Here is a 24,396-nt window from a genome sequence, read left to right on the forward strand (position 1 = left end):
GAGAGAGAGAGAGAGAGAGAGAGAGAGAGAGAGAGAGAGAGAAGGGGGGCGTCTGTCTTCTTCCAATGAGAGCAGCCTGCTGCGTGCAGCTTCATTTCCGTGCAGCCCAGACCCTCCCAGCGATGATGTAATGTCATGAATATTGAAACAGGTTGCTTGGTGGTCGGGAGGCGCTCGAGTCAGCATCCCTTCTGCCTCCCCATCACCACTACCCTTCAGCGTCCGACAGAAAACACCCAGAAAAGGTAAGGAATTTAATTGGAGATTCATAATTTCCATGTGATAATCCCTTGTCTTTGAGCACATGGCGTGTTTTTTAGATAAATGTGACAACAGTAACCTGTATGAAGGGCAAATGTCTGACTGTGCATTGGTCCACATTATGTTCTGTACTGTCAGGCCTCCAAGGTGGGTTGATTTACTGTTGCTGCTCCGAGTTGTTTATATGTAGACACACACTAAACGGAGCCTTTCCTTATTTAGAATAATTTGATATTCAATCAGTGAGTGAGAGATGGTGTGTGTGTGTGGCAGACAGTCGATGTTTGGTGCTTTTAAAATCAAAGAGACAAAAGAAAAAAACGCATTAACTGTTCCAAGTGAGGACTGGGTAAAATAAACGCTGCTCCGGACACTTTTTATGGATCTTCCATCAACCATTTAAGTAATGAGTCATCGGTAATGTTGGGTATGAGGAGTGAGATGATGGCTGACAGGAAACGGCTCTCTCACTGTGCTCCTGAAAGCCTGGATGTGGCTCATCCAGAATCAAGAAGCTGGACCTTCCTTTGTTACTTTTGGGTCGATCGAAGATCAGATCAGGGGCCACTCAGAACCTCGTTGATGCCAACTGAGCTGAAACCGGTTTAATTGGATGACTGCTGCTCCAGGTTTAATAGCCAGAGACACATCCTTCTCTCTCTCTCTCTTCGCTTGAGCCTATTGCCCTTTAGGCAGCACACGTGACGCAAATTATTGTCTAATTGCCCGATGTGCAGCTGATCTCACACACATCCCAACAAATAGGATCTGTATTTGAATGGCCGAATGCATAATCACTAGTGGCCACGAACCTGTCTCTGGGCGCTTTCCACATACAGTAGCCTAATTAACCTCGCTTTTATATTTATTAAACAAATCTCACAAAATGCATGATGTAGGCTACTTGTTTTATATTTAATAACCAGTTTATTCCTATTTCCTTTAAATAGCCTTCAGTCCAACAGGCAAACTTGGAGTGTTTGGTCGATCTGTAGAAGATAGCCTCACCTTTTCTTATTGGGTGTTATTAAGCTTACATCCTATCCATCTTTTGTAGCCTTTAGGTCTGAAAAGTCAATTGTTTTCCAGCTGCAGGGATACTGATGAAGGGGATGGGTGTTGTTTTTGAGGATGAGCTGAGCCTTTGACACCATGATGAACCCATCCTCTGCCGACTCGCCGCGGCAGCCAGACAATAGCAGCCGGAAGCAGCAGCGGTCGTCGTCCCCGGCAGGGCTCAAAGACAGTGGATCTAAAGCTGCACAGAAGGGCAGCAACACGTCAAAGCCCATCACGTCAAAGCAAGGAGGAGGAGGGGGAGGAGGAGGAGGAGGGGGAGGGCGACACAGCCGAGGTCATTCTCCCGTTTCCACAGGCAGGGAGCGGCAGGCCGGAGGCGCTCCTGCCGTCAGAGGCGCGGCTGCTGTCCAGGCTGCTGGTGCTGAAAGCCCGACGCTGAGCAGGCCGGCGGTGGCAGACAGAGGCGGCATCCAGACACCGGAAGACTCCCCCCGCCTTGCCGCTGATGCCTCCTCGCCCTCCAGAGCAGATCCGAACCGTGTCGTCTCCGACCAGCCCTGCGCATCCAAATCCCCCAAACTGAGGAACAAAAACCCGAAAGGTGGGGAGGCCGCCGCGGCGACGAGCGGCACCAAGAAGACCTCCAAAGGCACAGTGGGCTGCGGACCCGGTTTCTGGAAGGAGGGATGCCTGCAATCCGAGCTGATACAGTTTCACTTGAATAAGAGCTTGGGGAAGAAAGGGACAAAGATGCAGACAAAATCAGCATCACCGCCGGCCTCAGAGCCGGAGCTGTCCCCAGAGCCCGACAGTCCACAACCGGCTCCACAACCGGACCGGAGACTACAAGAAGAGATAGAGAAGCTGGAGGATGAAAACGAGGATCTGAAGGTAAATTGATAACACAATATACGCCTGACAATTTATGCTTGTTTATGCAGCCTATGTCGCGTGCGCAATGGTCGCACCTGTTGTATTTGCTTGCAGACTGCATCATAATTACTGCACGTATCTTCATGCTGTTTTCAAAAAATATTTTTTAAAGGCCCTAAACAAGTTTCCTTTGTTGACCCTGGTTGGATTTATTTAGTTTGTGAAGCCTTTTGATTTTTTCCTCCGTGTTGTAGACTGAAATCGAGGAGATGCGGGCAGAGATGGATGAGATGCGGGACACCTTCTATGAGGAAGACGCCTGCCAGCTGCAGGACATGCGCAGAGAGCTGGAGAGAGCCAACAAGAACTGTCGGATCCTTCAGTACAGACTGAAGAAGGCTGAGAGGAAAAGGCTCAGGTTCGCAGAAAGTGGCCAGGTGGATGGAGAGCTGCTCAGAAGTCTGGAGCAAGACCTCAAAGTGAGTCTGTGAGCATTATTCTATTCTATTCCTTCATATTCATGACTCATAACAACTTCTGTCTTTCCCCCTCTCTCTGTCTCCGGCCCCCCTCCTAGGTGGCGAAGGATGTGTCTGTGCGTTTGCACCATGAGCTGGAGAATGTGGAGGAGAAGAGGATGAAGACTGAGGAAGAGAATGAGAAGCTGAGGCAGCAGCTGATAGAGGTGGAGGTCACCAAGCAGGCCCTGCAGAATGAACTGGAGAAAGCCAAAGAGGTGAGGGGCTGATGGGAGTGTGTCTATTGTTGTCTTAAATGTAAATTATGGCCTGAACCACATTAAAAGTCAGGTTGAAGATATTATGAAAACACGCTTTGAGTATCATCACTTGTATGTGTTTCAACATATAGTGTTTCCAAGTTGGTGCATAGTATAGATGTTAATCTCTGACATATAAAGGCTATAGTCACAATATACATACGCAGTTCTATATGTTTTACATTTGGGGAGGTCACCTTGGGCTTTGGGAAACAGTGGTCAACATTCTTTCACTATTTTATGGACCAACCGACTCACTTATTAATTATGTTTATATTTTCTTAACCTCTGGCATACTGTTTCTTGTATTGTTGTTTGTATTATATATTATAATTTTTTCCTACTTTTTGTGTTACCAAAATGTAAATAATACAAATAATTTTAATTTCCATAGCAGATTGTTTTAAAGATACTCCTTCCTACTCACAAACATGACAAAAGCAATAACAAAGTTCTTTTTGGGGGTGTTCAGCCTATAAAAACACACTTGCACTGAGAGCACCATGATTCGATTTTGAATATTTTACCAGAAATGTTCCTGTGGCTGACAAACAGTCCTGTTTTTCCATTACCGGGCCTTCAGTGCTCCATAAATCCAGATGATATCACTGCGTTCAGTAAGAAAACAGTGAGCTGATGATGATGATGATGATGATGTAACCACTGTTTCCCTCCAGCTCTCACTGAAAAGAAAAGGAAGTAAGGATGGACAGAAAGCAGAGAGAAGGGCTCCACAGACCCCGATCGAGGTGAGTCAGCATTTACGTTATTAGATTATAAAGTTATAAACTTCAATGGCGATGTTTAATAATGAGGTTGTTTTGCAATGTAATTTCCAAATTAAAACAAAATGTAATATGCAGAACTAGGCACCAGAGTCGTAATTTGTTGTGAGTGAAAGTAACATTAAGGAAAAACTTTACAATTGCAATATGTGCAGAGGCAATGAAACTGTTCCCAGGAATGTACAATTTTAAGCACGCTACCAAACTAATTAGAACTCACAGGAGAAAAACTGAGTTGTCTTCCATGTTGACTTTGTGAACATAAATGTACCACTAAGAAGACTGAAAGTAATGGCCAAACTCTCTTCACAGGAAGAAAATGATGATTTGAAATGCCAGCTGGCCTTCATCAAGGAGGAAGCCATTTTGATGAGGAAAAAAATGGCAAAGATTGACAAGGAGAAGGACCGACTGGAGCAGGAGCTGCAGAAGTACCGCTCCTTCTACGGGGACGTGGACAGCCCTCTGCCTAAAGGCGAGGCTGGAGGGCCTCCCACCACCCGTGAATCAGAGCTGAAACTCCGCTTACGTCTGGTGGAGGAGGAGGCGAACATCTTGGGGAGGAAGATTGTGGAGCTGGAGGTGGAGAACAGAGGGCTGAAGGCTGAACTGGATGACATGAGGGAGGACAGGTACTTTGCATTTCATTCATCAGATTCTTGATGTGTTTTAACTCAACTCATCTCGCTGTATGGTGATACTGAACTACATTTCACAGTTATCAATGCTTCTTTCCTCTCCTAGTATGGCGGCAGCAGGACTGGACGGCTCTGGCAGCGGAGGTCAGCAGTGCAGAGAGCAGGGTGAGGCCCTGTCAGAGCTGAGGCAGCAGCTTCAGCTGGTGGAAGACGAGGCAGAACTTCTCCGTAGGAATTTAGCAGATGTGGAAGAAGAGAACAAAAAGGTAGAAGGGCCAATTTCTTCAAGAGCATTGTTTTTGCAAGATCCAAGGACTACTTAGATTAGAACTGAACTCTACAGTAACTACTTCATGAACTAGAATTGTACATTTGCCTTCAGTATGGCCTCCTGTCTGGGACTACTATCTATTTTGTTCTCCCTCTGTTTGAAGCCTTGTTAAGCATTGTGAAATTTTAAATATTTCCATCAAAAATTCAACAGACTGTAAATAATATATGACGTGTGCTCTCTGATGTTACTAGGCAACACAATGCTGCTTTAATTTCAGCAATGTAAAATGTAATGTGTCTCCTCTTTCCTTGTGTATCTGGTGCAATTATTGGTATCATCAATGACTGAGGCCTTTTATAAAAGCTGTCTGTTATCTAAGCCTCATACATTAGAAATTCAAATGTGTGAGGTATTCAGCACTAAATAGACATGGGAATAACCATCAGTTTCATCTTTAGGTAACAGGTGAACTCAATAAACTGAAATACAAGGCTGGATCCCATGAAGCTGGGTCGAGACATGGAGGAGGTTTGTTTGTTTGTTTGTTTGTCACAGTTTTTTTTCAGTAAGCTGTTGTGCAGGAGACAAAACAACTGCACTGCAGAGCAAGAAGCCTGTTCTATCTCAGCTTAATAAATCTGTATAAGAAATGTGTTTCATAAAGCCTCCAGGAGGGGCACATTAAAGTCTCATTTGTAGAGGTGTTCCACTTTTCATTGTTGCCTTGTTTCAACCCCAGGAGGAGCTGACCCCGCTAAAGTGGAGGCCCTCCAGGAGGAGCTGAAAGCGGCGCGTCTGCAGATCAATGAGCTGAGTGGCAAAGTGATGCAGCTCCAGTACGAGAACCGTGTGCTGCTCTCCAATATGCAGCGCTACGACCTGGCCTCCCATCTGGGAATCCGCGGCAGCCCTCGGGACAGTGACGCAGAGAGTGACGGAGGACGAGACGATGACACCCCCTCTGCCTCGGCTTCCTCCCCTCGCCTCCTCCCGCCCCACCGCAAGCGTGAGGGCCCTATTGGAGGGGAGAGTGACTCAGATGAGGTGAGGAACATCCGCTGTCTCACCCCAACACGATCCCTTTACTCACCAGTAGACAGTCGTTTTTTATCCCGAAGCCTGAAGGACCGGCAGCAGATGATAGACATCCGCATCGAGGCGGAGAGGCTGGGTCGGACCATCGATAGGCTCATCGCTGACACCAGCACTATCATCGCTGAGGCCCGAGTATACGTCACCAATGGGGAGCTGTTTGCCAGGCTGGATGAGGACGAGGAAGGTGGCAGGTAATAAATGCATAAAAGCGGTTAGGAATCTCAGTATTACCTATTGAATTCAAGAGATATTTCAATACCAAACATACTCTACCTCTGCTCCACAGGATCAGAGAGCATGAGCTGCTGTATCGTATCAACGCCCAGATGAAAGCCTTCAGGAAGGAGCTGCAAGGCTTCATAGACCGGCTGGATGTGCCCAAGCAGGAGGATAAACAGGCAGAGGAGCCACTGTCTGTAAGGGGATGCAAACACATAAACATGATTTACTTTAATGACTGTAATGTGTGTGTTCTCTAATATGCACTTTTCTCACTGCTTGTCACCCCCCCCCTTCATTTAACTGTCATCCATAAAGATGTTTCAGCCCATTATTTTGCTGATCCTCATTCTTGTTTTGTTTTCCTCACTCTCTTATGCCACCATTTTTAAATTAGTATTCCTTTTCACTTTGTTCTTTGTTCTGTAAAGCACACACTCAGTATCTTGTTATGTCCGTTTTACATTATTTCTTTTTTACTTATTCATTCATTTCAATTCTGTTATGTTGAACGCGCCACGTAAGGTCACTCAAGGTACAGGACATTATCATTTTCCGTGTATGATCCAAGCCACCCATCTACTCAGACGCTTTCATCATTTATTGGAGAGCAAGCACAGAGGAGCGACAGTGGAGCGTTAGGTGAGTGTGTCATTAAACTCTCTGACTGTGAGTAATGAGATTTGTGCTGTCAATTTAAGTTCCAGTTTTGTAAATGTTGCATTCTCAAAGGACCTACCCACCCACAGTATACCCACACAGGCATTTTCTCTTACTATGCCTAATTAGATGCTTTTCAAGACATTTACTGTGCTGTGATTGACATCTGTCTCACTTTCTTATTAGTTTACAATATTTTGACTCTTATTAGCACATACATTGGGGACATTCTGTAATTCCCTGCATGGCTCAGTCTGATTTCAACCTGAGCAGAGGTCTGATCAGCCACAGTAACTGGAAATACTTGTAGGTGTGCTGGACCTTTAATTCAATTTAAAAACGTTATCATGAGTGCTAAAATCTATTTAAAAAAATTCAACAAAATCCGAAGAGCTCAAAACAGCCTTGTTTTATTGTGTGTATCATAATTTTTCAGCTTTATCTAGTGGACTCTAGTGGAGGTTTTCATGTGGCAGCAGCAATAACCATGTCTATGAGAAGTACATTATAAAGACTGAAGTCTGTGACTATACACACACTCAAGCTCACACTCACAATAATTACATTGACACTCATACACCATCTGGCACTGAAACAAACATTAGGCACATGTCTCTTGCAAGTTCTTCTTAGGCAAATATACTGTCTGACTCAACATAATGTCAACATAATCTGTAACAGATCACCCAAACGTCCATGGGGGAATATGATAGGACCACTGACATTTTACCCATATTTGGACACATATTTGGTTATTAGACATTCAGAATTGTGTAAAAAAAAATGCCCATGGGTGGGTCTGAAAGATCAAGCCAAAATGTGCTGATGGTGGATCTGTTTAACCAACGGACCTGACCACCAGGACGGGGGCGGACCCGGTCCACTTCTTTCATCCCACCGGTGGGATGTTTTACGTCACATATTAGACCCAGCTGTGGAGAGAGAGAGAGAGAGAGAGAGAGAGAGGAGGATTTTATTCCCGTTAATGAAAGCATCATTTCAGCTGTAGGCTGTCGCTCTCCAGTTGTTTTTAACTAAGCCACTGCATTCCAGTCCAGACTTCATTTCTGCTACTTCGTTGGCTGAAATGTAAGTTCTCGTGGCTGTTTTTTTCAGGGACATTGACTGCAGCATTCAGGACCTTATTAGAGGAACAGGTAAGGGTCTGTTCACGTGCTTCATGTGGCTAGTGGAAGCTGTGATTCAACTTTTAATGGCGCTCGAGCGGAACACCAGAAAACCGTCAACATCACTAGTTTTATTACTTAGTCTACTACTAGTTACTAGCCTTTGTGACTTTTTGCAGGCCTAATCTCACAGACAGGCTACTGTAGATGCACACTGGCTAGCTACTTATGTTATCTCTTGAAGCAGGATGAATAAAATCCCACCCCTCTTCGCTCTCCTCGTGATAGTCATCCCCCTCGCATGCTATGATAGCAGATGGCAGCAGGGTGGGAGTACTCCTCCTACGGATGAGAAAAGAGGAAATTAGGTTAAAATAGCCAATTTTACGGGCAAGGTAAGACACCTACCGAGTGTTTTGTAAGATTGTCTGACATTGAGTGTAACCATTGCTGCTCCCGGGTCGTTGTTTGTTGCCTTTAAAGTGAGTGAGTATGTTAGCACACCGCTGCTTTATCGAGTCCACCGCGGCGCCGTGCGTAAATTGATTCGTTGCCATGGATACAGCGTAAGGTGGCATCCTGCGACGTAATTAGAGCGGCCCGGTGTTGATTAACGGATGTCCCTCCGCTGCCTCTTCCAGACGCCGTTCAGCTATCTGGCTTTAGGAAAATAAACTCATGGGTACAGAGGGCTAAAAATACTCCGCTGCTCTTACATCAGTGCGCTCCGCGATATTTTTGGGAACTTCTCCCAGGCGCGTCGGAGTGGTTACTGGGTGTCTCTGGATTGTCGCCTACAACGAGTCTGTGCGGGAGAGAGAGAGGACACAGTGCGTCCTGAGATTTCAGTAGAAACATGTGAAAACAAACGGCTGTAGTGGTGAGGAGGTCTTATAAAAAAAGCAAAGGGAAGAAAAGAAAACCAGGACACCGTGGGGACTGTTGCACAAGATGACCGGGTCTCTGTGAGGATATGGAAGGGACCACAGCGTCCGGTCCCGTCGCCTGTGTGAGCGCTGCGGTGGCTGCTGCCCTGAGCGCTGCTGTGTGGCCGACGGGGGATTTGGCTGGGTTTGGATAATTCAGTATGCCACCGGTCACCGACTGAAAACCAGTCTGAGTCGGGAGATGTGGAAAGTATGCTGAACTGTATCAAAACTGATTCAAACTTTTGCTTTTTAAAGCAGAAATGGATATTTTCAAAATAGCTTGGTGACCAGCTTCTAACTCTCTTGATTTTCTAAATAGATTTTTTAAATGTTTTATTTTAATGCGCTGGAGGAATGTGGAGTGCGTTTATGAACGGCTCGGGGCTGCACGGTGGGGGCGGTGCTGGAGGGGGCTATGTCCCGTCTCAGGGATGGGAGTTTGTGCCGTGCTCCAGGATGGACAGGGCAGATAGAGGCAGGGGCAAAAGCCGAAGCCCGCTGAGGAGGATCTCCTCTCCGCCTACTGTCTTCAGTCAGCTCTACGAGCCCCAGTTCGGTGCTTCACCGGCGGGAGGAGGAGAGGGTGGAGCAGGGACGCAGCTTGAGGTTCTCAGGGGACAAATGTGGCCGGGTCCAGAACCCCAGCAGCAGCAGCAGCAGCAGCAAACACAACACATGCGACTTAAAAGGAAATTTGAAGATTTGAAAAAGCGACACGTACAGGACAAGGAAGGATGGATGCGCGAGAAAGAGTCACTGCTGAGACAAGTGGCTGACATACAAGTAACTGGATATACTTACTACCCTTGTGAAAGCTGAATATATTTCTGTGTGTGTGCCTTTAGTAGTTTGTCAATGGTGCATAGGTTCACAGTGAATCTGTTGTGTTTTGTGGCATCAACTCATATTCCCAGAATATTCCAGAGCTTCAAATCCAAAAATGTATAAGACACAGATACAGAATCAGTTTATTATCAAGGACTAATTTCCTTTTTAGTTCTTTTCTAATTTCTTCAGTTTCAAATATGCCAGTTCAACTTCTTATATTTGACAAGATCGCTGCCAACTGTGTCTCCATGCAGGGAGGGGAGAACAGGAGGATTCTGCTGGACCTGAAGACGGTTTTGGAGGAAGTGCAGGCGGAGGTGAAGAGAGAGGAGGAGAAGAGGAGCGAGCTCCAGCTGCAGTACACCAGAGACAGATGTGCCTGGGAACTGGAGAAGGCAGAGCTCAAATGCAGGATTGCACAGGTAACTTGGGGATGGTTAAGATGATTTGTGGGTGAGATTTGGGGTTTAAGATTGTATGCAAAAGCTTTTGCAAACAAATAATTAGTCAGTTGCAGAGTTTAGATTGAGTGAGTGTGTGTGTGTGTGTGTGTGTGTGTGTGTGTGTGTGTGTGTGTGTGTGTGTGTGTGTGTGATTCATAGAGCAATGTAACGTATGCATAACTTTATATATAGCTGTGCATGTCTGGTGCGCTTGCTTGTGTATGCAGGTGCATGCACAGTTCGAGGACAGAATTCAAATACAAAGTAACAGTAATCTTGTTTAACAGCAAAACTCAGGTATTACAGTACATAATAATGCTTTGTTGTAATTAATATCTATGTTGCTTCTTGTGTGTGTATTTTGTCATGTGTGCATGTCAGGCCCCCAGTTTGGTGTATATTGGGCTCACCGCGTTTGCCACCCACATGGCAGGGTGATAAGTCATCCTGGAATCCATCCAACTCAACCCTCAGCTTAGACAAAAGATTTGCACTGAGGAGACAAATGTAGTTACCCCCACTCAGCCAGACGCAGACACCCAGCTTGGCTTTTAAGATGAAATATTAACATATTGTTGCCATGGACAGCTACTGTTAAATGTTTCTTGAAAGGGGCAGAAAATACTTTAGAGAGTTAAGAGTGCATACCAGTGCCATGCTGTGTCAGGCATTGCACGGATCACTTGAAGGACCATGTATAGTTATTCTTCAAAGAGATGTGGCTTTAGGGATTTAGCATTTTTTTCTGGTAAGATCAGAAGATGGATTTATTTGGTTGCCTTAAAGTAGAAGTCTAAACCTGATCAGACTTGCTTGTGAAAAGTGTTTGCTCAGAGTTGGTTTCTCTGTGTGTTGACTGTCCTTGTGTGTCCGAATGCTCATTGTATGTGTAGTTTTTTTTTGCGATGTTGTGACGACAGTGGTCTTCATCTGCCAGCTGAGCCCCATATGATTCCTATCACAGACTTAAAACTGACTGGTCACCCATTCACCCATCACACAGCTCTCCTTTTGTTCGGTCCCCAATGCTACAAGAAAAATCTAGTGATTCTCTGAGTGAAGTAACGAAGCTCAGAAATTCCATAATGTGGTGCTGGAAATTGACAAAGTGGTGCAATGATACTGCAGAGCAGTTGGACAAGACCACTGATGACACAGGAATGCAACATAGTAACATGGTTTTACTAGATCAGTCACAGATCATTCTCTTCTTCTTTGTCCTGCTGGCTCCATGCCTTCTCACAGTGTGGTTGACAGAGAGCCTTATAAAAACAGAGACATTTACTGTTCTGTTTTGTGTTTGTAAAGCCCAGTGTGGCAGTGAGAAAGAGGCTTTATCTACTGCAGGACGTTATACCACGATGCCCCCCCCCCCACACACACACACACACACACATACATGCACAGATGTTTATACTGAGATGCTGATGTGCATCTGAATATCTGTATTGGTCAAAGAGCCTTGCCACTCTGTGTGTGTTTTATGTGTGTAAACATTCAAAGTGTACAGTAATTGTGAATGGATCATGCACACAGACACATACACACACACACACACACACATGCAGACACACATGTGCAGTCTATATTGGCTAAGCAAACAGACCAAGGGAAATGTGTTAAGGCATGCAGGGTGGGGTTAGCTCCATTGTAAAAGTTGTTTTGTCTTGATGCCACATCCTGCCACAGTTTTGTGTACATGTTTACCAAGTGCTAATCTAGAGTTGCTCATCAAGTTGAAAATACACCGTGTCAAGTGTTCATAAATCATTCGCAGCTTAGTAATCAAGTGACTAATTTACAGACTTCCCTCATAAGCAGTTTAGAGTAAATTTGTAACAGGCCTCTAACCAAATTCTGCTTTTAGTTCAGGAAAGTAACATTAAATGTAATTTAGCTGTTGATCTTGGCTGTTTGAATAATGTTGTTGAAAAGTCTTTTTTAATCTATGTCATTCACTCTTAAATGCAACATTTAGACACAACACAAAAAATAGCAACCAGATAGTCAGACTGATTGGAGGTCTGGAACCAAGCTAAAAAAAACAGACAAGAATGCTTGCTGCTGTAGCTTCATTTCACTTAGAAGTGAAATGTGAACAATTTCAGCATGGGTGAGAAAGTCATTTTCCACATGTTGGTTCCACTGTACGAGTGAAGGGGAGATCCCATTTTTAGCTCAGACAGAGAGTGAAAACAGAGGGTGTTATGGAGGTAAAGGGCAGTTGTTAGGGCAGTTTGAATTGATTTGAAAAGTAATTGTAGAATTAGCATTTATGTCTGAAAAGAGCAGTATGATCACATCAACTGAATGAGTCATACAGTCAAAGAGGTCTTGCAGTTTTCTATGATACACTTGTTAGTATTCCAGTCCTAGCAGGACAGATAGCTTTTGTTCGTTTATTATTGCACTTTGCAGAGAGACTTTGAAAGTGGTAGCAACGGTCCGAGGAAGGCAGCCAGAATACTGTAGAGGATTATCCGCGCAGTCAAGTGTATTACAGAAAGCTGAAGGTAGTGAATGGAAGCAGTGATGGATACTTAAGCACCTGGGTCCGGTAAGATGAAATTGTACAGTCATTTTAAGTGAGGCCATAAGTCAAATGGCATTTGCACATTGTCATGGTGGAGATATCCTTAACTGCACTTAAATGTACTACAGTCTCACAGCCTCAATGTAATACTGATGCCTCTATATGACCTGCATAAATGGACAAAACCATCAGTGAGAAGACTGGCATTCTAAGTTATTCTTAATGCCATCACCAGGTCGGATTCCCCTTGAAATCAATGAAACAAGGCTGTAGAAACATACATTGCTACATAATTACTTTTTTTTTACTTTTAAGTTTCATGCATAAAATTTCCACATCTTACATATTGTTTCTTACATAATCTCTGTAGCTACAGACAGTTTTGCCAAATCATTTTATCATTTTGAATTTGGCCTAGTTATTACCGTATGTCATACTCTTGCCATACGTGTTAATCCAAAGTGAGTTCATTAAGCATCAACACAGTTGTACCTCACCAACAGTTGCATGCTTGTTCTATTCTTGAGATTTTAATTATACACCTCTTCTCCACACTAAGTTATGGCTGTGAATGTAACTACTGTATGTTGTTTCCACATCCTTTTTGGGCACTTCCACCACCAAATACCAAGCAAGCATCCAAGGTCCCAGGCAGAGGTCTTAGGCCGGATATTTCCAGGCATATTTCTCCGCATGCCACTGATTTATGAAAGCTGCTGGCAGCAAGGAGACATCTCACTCTGCCTTAGCAGCCAACTCCCCCTCCTCCCCTTTACCTCTTCTCCCCACCTCCCCTAGGAATGTGACATTGTACAAGGCTCTGTGTCCGCTATTTATAGTGGGTCACCGTGGTGACACAGTTACCTTCATATACCCTGTGCCAATGCAATACAGTGACAACCCTGTCGAAAGGTAGCAGGGGATGGATCTTTGAGAGTGATTTCAAGTTGTCGTGTGTGTGTGTGTGTGTGTGTGTGTGTGTGCGTGTGTGTGTGTGTGTGTGCGTGTGTGCGTGTGTGCATCAGTGTTTGTTCCTTGAGCTGGCTGTATTGATGTTGAACTGTGTCCCTGTTTGCACGTATTCTTCCAGAATTTCCTTAAAGATTTTCTTTGCTGTCTCGATCAAGACAAGTCTTCAGCTCTTTCATTTTGACCCTAGCCCTCTTGTTTTTGCACTTTCACTATTTGTTTACATTTGGATGTTTAAATAGACTGTGGACAGCACCCATCACCATCCATCTGTAATTGTGGAGAACTTTGAGAAGAGCCACAGGCAGACAGAAAGGGTTGACTTGTTTTTCTACACCATAATTTCATGACCCCAGGCCACAGGCAGAAATAGCACTCGAGGCTTGTAAGAAGGCTTTGGTCGCTGTCTGTGACGGCACACTGAAATAACACACTCAGGCATGCTCGTAGGCATTCTCTCCCTCTTTCTAACACACACACTACACACACACTGAGGGCCCAAGCATATATGCACACACAAAGGCGTTGTCTTGGTCTCTTTCCAGATCCAAAGCCATCCCTTTTTTCTGTTTTTTAAAGGCAAACAAAAATGCACATTTACCACAGAATGTAAGGATCTATGTACTAAAACACACCCTTATTCTTAAATACTATAAAAGAGCAAAGCCTCTAAATCCAATAATTCCATTGTATTACAGTATCACATTGGTAGAGAATTTCAGTTTTCCTAAGATCATTATCTTATCCAGATGTACAAATCAGACCACTAAGACTTGAAATCTTTAATGTCATTTAAGTCAGTCAGCTCTTTATTTTTTAGAGGCACAGTATAAAGCAGGGCATAGTTTCGCAACATCTCTTATTGATTCTCAATAGAATTAGAAGTGATAGCATGTTTTTGGCCGTAAAACAGTGAAATTCCCAGGGGAAATGCCCAGGGTATTTTAGGGCATTGAATAGGGACACTCAGTAATATTCTCATTAAAACAAAAATGTCCAATTCAACCTAATAAAATTATTCTAGTATGTGTGCGTTGAAAGGAATCAGAAGTTTGGCCTTATTTGTTTTGAAAGATCCTCTTTGTATGAATCTGTGTTTCTCAAAAAACTGGTACACCAGCGTGTCGTTTGACTGAGACCACATGCATCCTCTGCAGACACATTTCACTGTGCCTGAATCTGCCATATCCTGCACTGTATCCTGTGTTAGTGAAGAACCATAGAAAAGAGACTTGAACCCTGAACTCGTGAAGCCTGTGTGTGAGTTCTTACAGGATATTTTCAATCTTCTCTTTTCTCTGTGTTCCCTCCTCTGAACCCACTCACTCTTTTCCCCATGGTGCGTTATTCCCCCACTTTCCCCACCTTCTCTTCCTGCCACTCCTTCATTCTCTTAATTCCACTTTCAACAATTTCTCTCCTTCCTGTATTGCTTGTCTTGTCATCTGGCTCTCCTCCTTTATTACCACTGTTGTCTCCACCGTCTCTCCCACTCTTTCCCTTCCCATCTCCCTGCTCTCTTTCTTCCCCTCCTCTGTGCCTTCCACACTCCCTGTCTGTTTCTTCCTCTTCAGTTGGAGGCTAGAGAGGGTGCTGGGTTGGTCCAGTCAGCAGCAGGTCCTGGCTCTGTGGCGTCACGGAGCACTCGAGAACAGCACAGCGAGACCTCAACGCTCCGCCAGGAGAGGGAAGAGCAGCGGAGGCTCCTGGCGGACACACACTCGACGGCCATGGACCTGCGCTGTCGCCTGGAGCACAATGAGAGGGACTGGTCAAGGGAGAAAGCTGAGCTGCTGGAGAGGTTCGACGTGGAGAGGAGGGAGTGGGAGAGCCAGCTGAAGGATATGCAGAAGAAAATAGAAGAGGTAAGGCGCTCTGAGTGAGAATATTTTTATCAAGGTCTAATGAGTTGTTTGGGCTTAAGGTTGGATTTAGGTAACAGTAAGGCAAGTGGATGACTAGATAAAGTAAAACCATTTAAAAACTTATGAAACATCTCTACATTCTCTCCATGTATGATATATAGCTTCCTATGCACTGAGCAGCCTACAGTGTGTAACACTTCCCTCCTACACATCCTGTTCACCATCAACACTGTCAAAACAATATCCCTGATCAGTGCAGCTGCAGAGTATGAGCAGAGGAAGGAGTGGAAGGAGGAGGGCGAGGGTTCTGCTATTTCTCTGATCCCTGTATCTCTGAGACAGAGGCAGTGATTGAGACAGTCTATGACCTGTAGTGATGTAGACAGAGAAGCTGGCATGCATCAGAAGGACCTTTAGGAGAGAGAATAATATGAAAGATAAAAACATGACATCTGACATCTGTGACTTTCAAAAGTACAAACAGAAAGCTGATTTAATAACATTCATGTCATGTCAAAGAAAAACATGATCTGTTCATGTTTAGAAATATGCCTGATCATGTCAGAGACAACTAAATATTAGATCTGTTTTAGTTTTAGTTAGTAGATCAAATATAAGATATATGGCTGGAACAGCTAGTCAATTAATCGATTAGTCGACAGACCAAAATGTAATTGGTAACAGTTTTGATAATAATTGTCTTTTCAAACAAAAATGCCAAAAATAAGATGGTTAAAATGGGATGACTTACTGCAAAAGGACAGTAAATGTTCTTTTTAAAGTTGTTTGGACCAAACAAGCAATTTGAAGACTTCACCTTGAGCTCTAGGAACCAACTTCAGCTGGTTGGATTAAGTTAGATGGACAGGTCACAGAGCAAATGAATGGACCTGAGATAGAGGGACAAAGATAAAGAATAATCGAGTTAAGCATGGGTGGTGACAAAGTGCAATTCAAAATCTTACATGCCCAGAGGAGCAGATTAGTGTTTTTAAGGAGGGAAGCCATACAAAAGTAGTTGGACAGAGTGCGAAGGCACTGGAACAATTTGCTATGAAAAGAACATGTGGCTCTCATTTGCCCCTCAGAGACCAGAAAATGAGAGAGGAAAACAGCAGAGGAATAAAGCAAGTTAAAGTAGTCCCATCTAGACATTGCGTGATGGGAAGGGAGCCCAGTCAACATGAAATAGTTACTATTTTGGGACTCCATGGTAGGAGGCCAGAGGTTATCCAATTTTATTTGAAAGAATTCTTTGGATGTTTTTTTTAATCTTCTGGTCTAAATATGTTCATAAGATTTGTTGCTATGCTGTCTTCCCATCATCCCATATTAGTTTGGGATTATGCAGGAGCAGTAGACACAGCCTAGGTATTATACCACTGACATTCTTTATATTGTCAGTTCCTTTCTTGACCTATATACTGTATTTCACCTTATTCTAAGCATCCAGTGAAAGTAGAGTCATTGTTAAAAAGTGCAGTCATATTGTAGGCTGGAGACTCCTAATGTATGCCCCTTGCCCACTTGTGTACTTGGTGTACCTCTGCTCTTAATTTAATAGATGATATAATAATACCATTCAATAAATGTAAAAGTGTTTATATTGAGAATATTTGACTGATCTGATATAATTGTTGATTTATATAATGTAATATTGCTGTTGTAGAATTATTGTAAAATCAAATTTTGTAATTCATCTTTAAAGAATGAACTTCAAATTACTAAAGGACACTGTTTGCTTCATCCAACATAATTACATTATAGTACAAAATTATGACCTCCAATTCTTCTCTATTCTTTTTTCTAGCTGTACTGTGAAGTGAGGGCCAAGCGAGAAGGGACCGGGCCAGACAGTGGGAGGCAGGACATCAGTGATGTTGTACATAGGCTCAGCATACGCTCAAACAGCACTGGCTCCAGTTTGCTCAGTGAAAACTCCCGCTCCGAGCCGCTCAGCAGCAGCAGCCAGTCAGAACCAATCAGGCATTCACCTTTACCTGGTTTTGGGCGCAGCAGAAACATCAGCGGCAGTGGTTGTGTTGGCACAGACTGTCACCACTCCCCCTGCTTCCAAGCAGACGGTCCCTGTGAATTTAACGCTGGTGGTCGGTTCACTCAGAATGACCATTCACAGCCTGAGCTGGTGGATGAATTAATATCTAGAGGCACTTGGCAGCAAGACACAGTCAGTGACCGCAAGCAAGCTGCGGATACAGCAGAGCTGGATGCTTTTTTTCACGGAGCCTCTGGAACGCCACAGAAAAATGTCTCTCAAGATAACGAAAAAAATGTCCACGCCAGTTCTCGAGAAAGTCCTCTTTGGTCAGAGAAGAGTTACAGCAGCGACAAGAAGAAGAACACCACTGCTCTGAATGCTGTGAGTATTTCAAGCTACTTTTGTAGTTGCTAAAACACTACAGTATACAGACACTGCTGACACAAACCTATTGATCCTCAGTGTTCCTGTACTGTCTCCTGTAGGTCTGTCTTTGTCATTCCTTGGATTCTTTGACTAAATAATCCTCTTTATCGACCTCAGTTTGAACTTTTATTTGTACAGTAGTTCAGCAATACAGTGTCCAGCATGTCTCACCGTATCTCTGTCTCCCTTCCTCTGTGTCTCAGGCTCTGAAGGAGATAGCCCGTGTAAGCGAGGAGCTTTGTAGCTACCAGGATGAGATCAGAAAGAAGAGCGGGGATTGGAGGTAAATAAATCCCCTTTGCTATGTTAACTTCCTGGCGCCAACATGGAACTATGATAATCACTCCATCTCTCATGTCTTGATGGGCTTGTTATTTACATAATCTCAGTCTCAACGTTTAAGTGTTGCAAGTGATGAAAAATGATATTTGAACATGTCTTGTCTTGAAAACTAGAATTATTTATATATGAGATGTCAATGACATAGATTAATTATAATTAAAGTGACTTGATTTTACTGTTTAACTCCCTTCAGGACTCGATCTGAATCCCTGTGCCTACCTGAGGAGAGTGAGATACTGTTTAGCCATGATAAAATCCGACCGGAGCTGCATGATTCTCCCTGTGATCTGAGCCAGATTTACGATGACCTCCGGGCCTTGGAGAGGGAAAACTGGATCACCTTGTCACCAGATAACACCTGGCAGGCCAACAGAGAGCCGAGCACATCCTGTAGCGCAAACACCACCGGACCAGACAGCTACAGAGAAACACAGACAACCCCTGGAGTACTCTCTGAGAATGATACAGCAGCTCCTCCCATCCCTCCCCGCATGTCCTCCTGGAATCTGAGTGCCCCCACCTATCCAGACACAGAACTCCACATCCCAGAATCCCCCATGTCAACAGTGAGGAAGTGCCATAGCCCCTGTGTTCTGGTAGACAGAAAGTGTAGCAGTCCATCTATTGTCAGGAAGTTCGGGGCCATGCTACAAGAAAATGAAGGAAAAGTTTTAATAGATGGTGTGGTTGCGTCGTGTGCTGTACCTGCTAACACTAAATGTAATATTGGCTGCTGCCACAACCGCTGGTCCTGTGACGCAAGCAAGTTCACAAACAGCAAGTTGTCTACACACGATACTGTCCAGAAAAGCTTCTCTGAAGTCAACATATTGACTGCTGGAAAAGACTTGCGCTCTGATTACAGCCCTGCTGTTGGGAATTTAAAAGAGCTACAAATTCCTCCGAATGTCAAAGAATTACCTGTAGATTTGCTCTTGTCCTCTCTTGAAATATCACCTCCCAGCCCCAAGCTCCAGGGCTCCAAAAGAAACATAATGCTGGAACAAAAAACAGCTGAGTTCAACAGAACTCTGTTTCAGGCTGAAATGGGTCATGGCGTAGAGGAACAAGACGCTTTTACAGATGCCTGCTCTGTGGGTTGCCAACCAGTCTTTTCAGCAACTTGTGCATCAGATGAGGTTTTACCTCCCAGGGAGACAACATTTCAACCGCATTGTAGTGACGTCACCACTAGCATCATGGGTGTGCATGCTGAAGTCGTACAATCTCTCTCCACCATGGATTCCACAGTTCACAAGGTCCAACCAAGGCGAATGAGATGTGGTCCTGAAGGTCAAGAGGTCAGAATTAACCTTTCCTCTGAACAGTCACTGGTTGGACTCAGGGAGGCAACCACAATAACATCCCAGAGTCCTGCACACCATTCTGAGGTCAAGCACAAAGTTCGGACAGCAATCAGTCCTTCCCGGAAAACACAACACAGAGCAGCCACAGAAGCTCTCTTTTTGGAGCCTATCTGGCCTGAAAATACCCTGCCGGGTCAGAATGTGGACAGTTCCAGCCTCGAGAATGAGAGTCTCAGTGGAGCAAAGCCTCAGCTAGCCAGAGTTGGTGTCTCACTCCAGCAGCCGTCTGCTGAGAACAAACAAAGACCAACAAGACAGGCGCAGCCAAAGCATGTGGCTGTTCCTCCTTCCCAGTCTGACTCCTCCAGACCTGGGCCTCGAGTGATGAATGACCATCCCTGGAAGCACCTCACACTGGCGGCGTACCCACGGCCTGAGGGATCCAGGTCCAACTATGGGGCAGTGGAAAGGATTCTGAAGAATTATGAGAGCGCTGCCCGGGCTCAACAGCACCAGAGCCAAAGGGGCGAGATGTCTTCCAGTCCTAACATCAGTGTCAGGCAGGAGGAGACGGTCACAGAACTGGACATGCTGGACATGGACCCTCTGCCCTTACCTCCCACTCTGAGACACACACAGACTTCATACACCCAACACGCACAGCTCAGCAGCAGCCACAGTGCCATGGGTGTGAAAGAGATACATCTAACAGTGCAGGTGGGTAGAATCTAATATGTACCTCGCCACCCACCAGGTGTGCTACTCATGCTATGTATGTCAACATGTAAGAAACGCTGTCTTGGAACAAAATATGTAAGTCTGCATTTTGCTTGGACCAAAACACAATTAAGTCAAACTATACTTTCAAGGCCAATCACACAGTGGACCTGGATGAACTTGCACATTTCGTTCTGTTTCATTCCATTCTGAAACACTAAGCGCTAGTTGCCCTTGACTGAGGACAGCTCCGGTGGGAATGTTGTTTATTTCTGGTATGTGCTAAGAGACAGAAGCAGGCCAGAGCTTCCATTATAATCTGGGCATCTGGGCCATTCCATTGCTTAAAGGCTCCTAACAAAAGGAACCGGCGGTGTGGCATATAAAGTTTAAACTTGGCAGGAGGTCCAGCACCCTCATCTTTCATCTTTCAGTCCCTCCACGGGGCCTCGTAGTGGAAGTGTTTTTCTGGTCTTTGTGTTGTAATTACACAAGTATCTGCAAGAAGCCAGCTGACTAAATGCCCTTGGCAGATCACGTAAACGAGAAAGCTGAAGTGATTACTCTGCTTTAAAGTCATGCAAATGTTAAAGAAGAGATCGTGGGAGCGATTATCAAGCCAATTTTATTTTACCTCATGAAAAGAATGTAATTAGAGGCACCACTTAAGTTTAACCTCAGCTGAGGAGCGGTGTCCAAAATAAAACACTGAAGATTCTGAGGTTGCTGCACACGGTTTCAGTCCAGGTGCTCTTCTCTTGACCAAATGCAAACGGGATCTACTTGTGTGACCTTTCCACACGCGTGCTGAATTTATTACTGTTCATGTTTGAAATATGCCTGTTGTTTTCCCTAGGGTCAAGAAGACTACAGATGGAACACGTGACAAAATGTAAAGTATCTGAGTGTGTGAATCTGATAGTGGATAGAGCGGTGTGATAATCCTAAATGGTAATTCATTTGTTTCTCCACAGGAGAACGAAGAGTCTTCTGTCTCCTCTTCCTCCATCCAGAAGAATTTCTCGAGGCCCACCCGCCCAGCCAACCGACGCCTCCCGTCCCGATGGGCCAGCCGCTCCCCCACCTCCTCCTCCTCCGCCTCCTCCTCTCCCTCTACCACCCCTGTTGTGCCTCCATCCCTCCCTCTACAGAAGCACACTTCCTCCTTTAGCTACTCACAAGCCTTTCACATAGAGACTGTCATCATTTGATCTCTCGCCTCACCACAACCTCCGAACACTACCTTTTCATTACTATTGTACATACATACCAAACACAGACTGCCTCTCCACTCCTACAGACTCAGAAGTGCTTTAGTTGTGAGTTCACCAACTCACCGTTAGAATGTATGTGGCATCCAGAGGAGCCTAACTGACCAAGGAAGGCAAGAAAAGGATCTGAAGCAGCTGCACTTATTAAGCAGTATGCTGAGATGAACCTGCAAGGTGTCATGCGTAGCCTCAGAGGACAGTGAAACCATCACTTTCAAAGAAAAAAGTCCCATCCAGTGCATTATTTATTCATGCCAGCCATCTGAATGGATATCTTATGCTCAGGTCTGGATCCTAGCCTTGACTAGAGTAGTTTTGCAGATCTCCCAAGAACAGACCCTTCACTACTCATTCTGTTCTATGTACTCTATTAAACACCTTTAAAAGTTATGCTAGCTCAAATGATCTAAAAACTTCCAGCCAAATGAAATCCAGAATGATGTATTTAATATGTACGGTATTTTGTGTACAAGAAGTTTTGTGTGCTTTTTGCACAAAATATGACATACATACATACACAATATGCAGCATCATGTTGGATTGCGAGATAAAGGCAGCAGAGTGGAGATTTCCCCCTAGCGTCGCTCTCAGTGTGCTGAATAAATCTTGAATATTACCTACAGTAAATGCCTGGACTGTACCTTGCCTGTGACTAAAACATTTTTCTTTATGACCGGCTTTACATTTTTCATGATTACAGTAACACAAAAATGTGAATGTGAGTTCCTTTTTTATAAATTTGTACCAAAGGCTGGTTTTCTTTATATGCATTTTTTTTAAATGCATTGTTTGTAATTGCGTTTATTTTTGCTGTCCACCATTGCTGATGTTTTCCACTCAAACCGAACGGTAAACATCATTCACAAGAGCCTGCTTTTGTGCATAACATAAATAATGATGCTTATGAAAAAAAAAATGACAAGCCTTTTTTCTACCTTTACTAATTCTGAATGGTCACATATCAGGATATTACTCAGCTTTTTGGGTCAAAGTGGTGAATCATATCATGATGAAAGTGATGCCTTTGCTGTTCTTTTTGTGTAATAAACATAAGGACTAAATGATTTCTCTTCTCTTTTCATATCACATACCAAAATATCTACATTTGCATTATACTGTATGTGTTTTGTCATGCTGGGCAGCTTTGACTGACCCGTTTGTCAAATAATTACTGTTCTAAAAATTGTTTCTTGGAAGCTTAAACCCATTTGTGAAGCGTGACTGAAAGCACCAGTACAACATAACACATTATACAGAGAGTGTTATTATTTAAAGTAATATAAAGTTGAGCAACTCTGTAAACAAACCCTATTTAGATTAAATAAGACTTTAACCAGTATATTGTTATTTTCTCTCATCTCAAATAATTTAGTTCACAAATTACCAGCTAAGCTGACCTTGCCACTGTGCAGACCCACTGCAGACTTCAATCTTTAGCCTGCAGTAGCAATAATTTAATAACATGAACATCAATCAAACACTGCACAGAAATATTTTTGTGACAGCATCAAGAGGAGTCCTAGGCGACTGTTAACTCACAAAGATTAAGCACCAGAACCAAACGACTGTCTGGCTCCTCAATCTTGTTGACTGACATCTCTGGCGACTCTCTGATCTCTTCCTCTGAGTAATGCACTGCAGAGCTACATGACAGCGGCAGAGAAACCGTCCTTTACTTTGATGGTGTGGGTGTATGCTTTTCTGCTGCATGTTTGTGTACCGTGTGTGTATGCATTCCTCCATTAATGTTTTATGTAGTCCTTTTTCTAAATGTGTGTGATTGTGTTTGTCAAGTGCTGTAGTGAGCCAGACTGACAATCTCACTCCTCACCTTTCTGTATGCCTACAGCATGAAAATACCTGTATTATTTCAACTGCACCATATGGTAAATGATCAGTTCTGCACCTTTGCACTGACACATATGTGCCCATTCACTTACATAAACATACAAACGTACACACACAGCCATACACACCCTTGGCCCTGAAAGGGACAGGACACCTGAACCTTCACCCTGAAACCTGGCACCTTAGGCTGACTGAAATAACAGGTGCAACAATGTTACGGTGCCAGAAATCCTACCCTGGCGCTGATATAAATATAAATATTGTCATCCTTTCCTGATGGCCAGCCTAGCGCTGTATTGGCTGTCTCACCCTGTTTTCCTGTTTCAAGGTTGAGCGTAGATTACCAGTACTGGCCTGTGCTCAAGTCTGGAGGTTTCCAGATGTTGAAACCATTATATAACCAGTACTAACTGTTTTGATTCCAGCGCTGCTTAAAACACAATAACACTGCAAAGAATTTATGGAACATTTTATCATGCAAACACACTGACTCCAGTTACTTAACAGATGATTGTCATGAAGTGTAGACACAACAGCTTCTTCAAACCATATGCCAGTGGTTTCCTGAACAATTGAACAGCACCTGTGTTCACGTACGTATTACAGTAAATGTATAAAAATTGTTTTCCTGTGAAACTGACCTGTGGATGTTTTATACTGTCATTTAAACCATGAGCCAGTGAGAGCTATGTGCATGCACAGGTCTTGCTAAATGCTACAGGGAGTGATTTCACACTACTTCAACTTCAGCCAGAGACAACGATCAAATCAGACTGTATGCAGCTCATTTCCATTGATGCTCCAATAAAAGTCCATATCCACACAGACACACGCAACACCCACTGGCCATGCACACTATTTGATCTGATTTGATTTGATGTGTCTAGACCAAAGCAGGTCCTTTCTGTAGTCTCCATCTTCTGAATGAACTCATGATACTTATAATTAGCCGCTTTGTCCTTTTGATTGTTTCAAGTCTACATTTTTGCTAGCGGCTTTCTGTGTGTTATTGCTACAAACATGAACCTAACAGGATATACATGATAAAGTCTGATTGGCCTGCAAAGAAGCTCTTGGCCATCATTAGCCTCCATCCACTCGACTAGCTAGTCACATTTGGACATTAGGTATATCTTTGCAGAATATTTTCCTCTTATGCCAACGAAGATTAGGATAGACAAAACAAAAA

At 43.9% G+C, this 24,396-nt stretch overlaps 1 protein-coding gene and 1 long non-coding RNA gene across 5 annotated transcripts; one reads left to right on the top strand and one right to left on the bottom strand.

Moving 5' to 3' along the window:
- LOC127367282 (protein SOGA3) lies at positions 1-22,423 on the top strand. 4 transcript variants are annotated; one of them, XM_051407025.1, is made up of 12 exons: positions 1-245; positions 1,319-2,172; positions 2,409-2,633; positions 2,732-2,890; positions 3,610-3,681; positions 4,030-4,349; positions 4,462-4,621; positions 5,088-5,157; positions 5,369-5,915; positions 6,011-6,140; positions 6,262-6,585; positions 9,742-9,864. In XM_051407025.1, exons 2-11 carry the CDS (start codon positions 1,414-1,416, stop codon positions 6,370-6,372), a joined length of 2,553 nt encoding a protein of 850 aa, XP_051262985.1. In that variant the 5' UTR covers positions 1-245; positions 1,319-1,413; the 3' UTR covers positions 6,373-6,585; positions 9,742-9,864. The 4 variants fall into 4 exon arrangements, with proteins under 4 accessions (XP_051262985.1, XP_051262984.1, XP_051262983.1 ...); XM_051407024.1 differs by having other exon boundaries at positions 2-245; positions 1,351-2,172; XM_051407023.1 differs by lacking the exons at positions 1-245; positions 1,319-2,172; positions 2,409-2,633; ... (6 more) ...; positions 6,011-6,140; positions 6,262-6,585 and adding exons at positions 8,491-9,442; positions 15,007-15,297; positions 17,108-17,677; ... (2 more) ...; positions 20,945-20,980; positions 21,063-21,202 and having other exon boundaries at positions 9,742-9,909.
- On the bottom strand, positions 6,998-8,072 carry LOC127367295 (uncharacterized). The gene is made up of 2 exons (XR_007885459.1): positions 7,995-8,072; positions 6,998-7,535 (listed from the first exon to the last, which is right to left on the bottom strand). It is a non-coding gene; the product is annotated as an uncharacterized LOC127367295 (long non-coding RNA).
- Positions 22,424-24,396: the final 1,973 nt, after the last annotated feature.

This window comes from Dicentrarchus labrax, unplaced genomic scaffold, assembly GCF_905237075.1.
Source record: "Dicentrarchus labrax unplaced genomic scaffold, dlabrax2021, whole genome shotgun sequence".
NCBI lineage: Eukaryota > Metazoa > Chordata > Actinopteri > Moronidae > Dicentrarchus > Dicentrarchus labrax.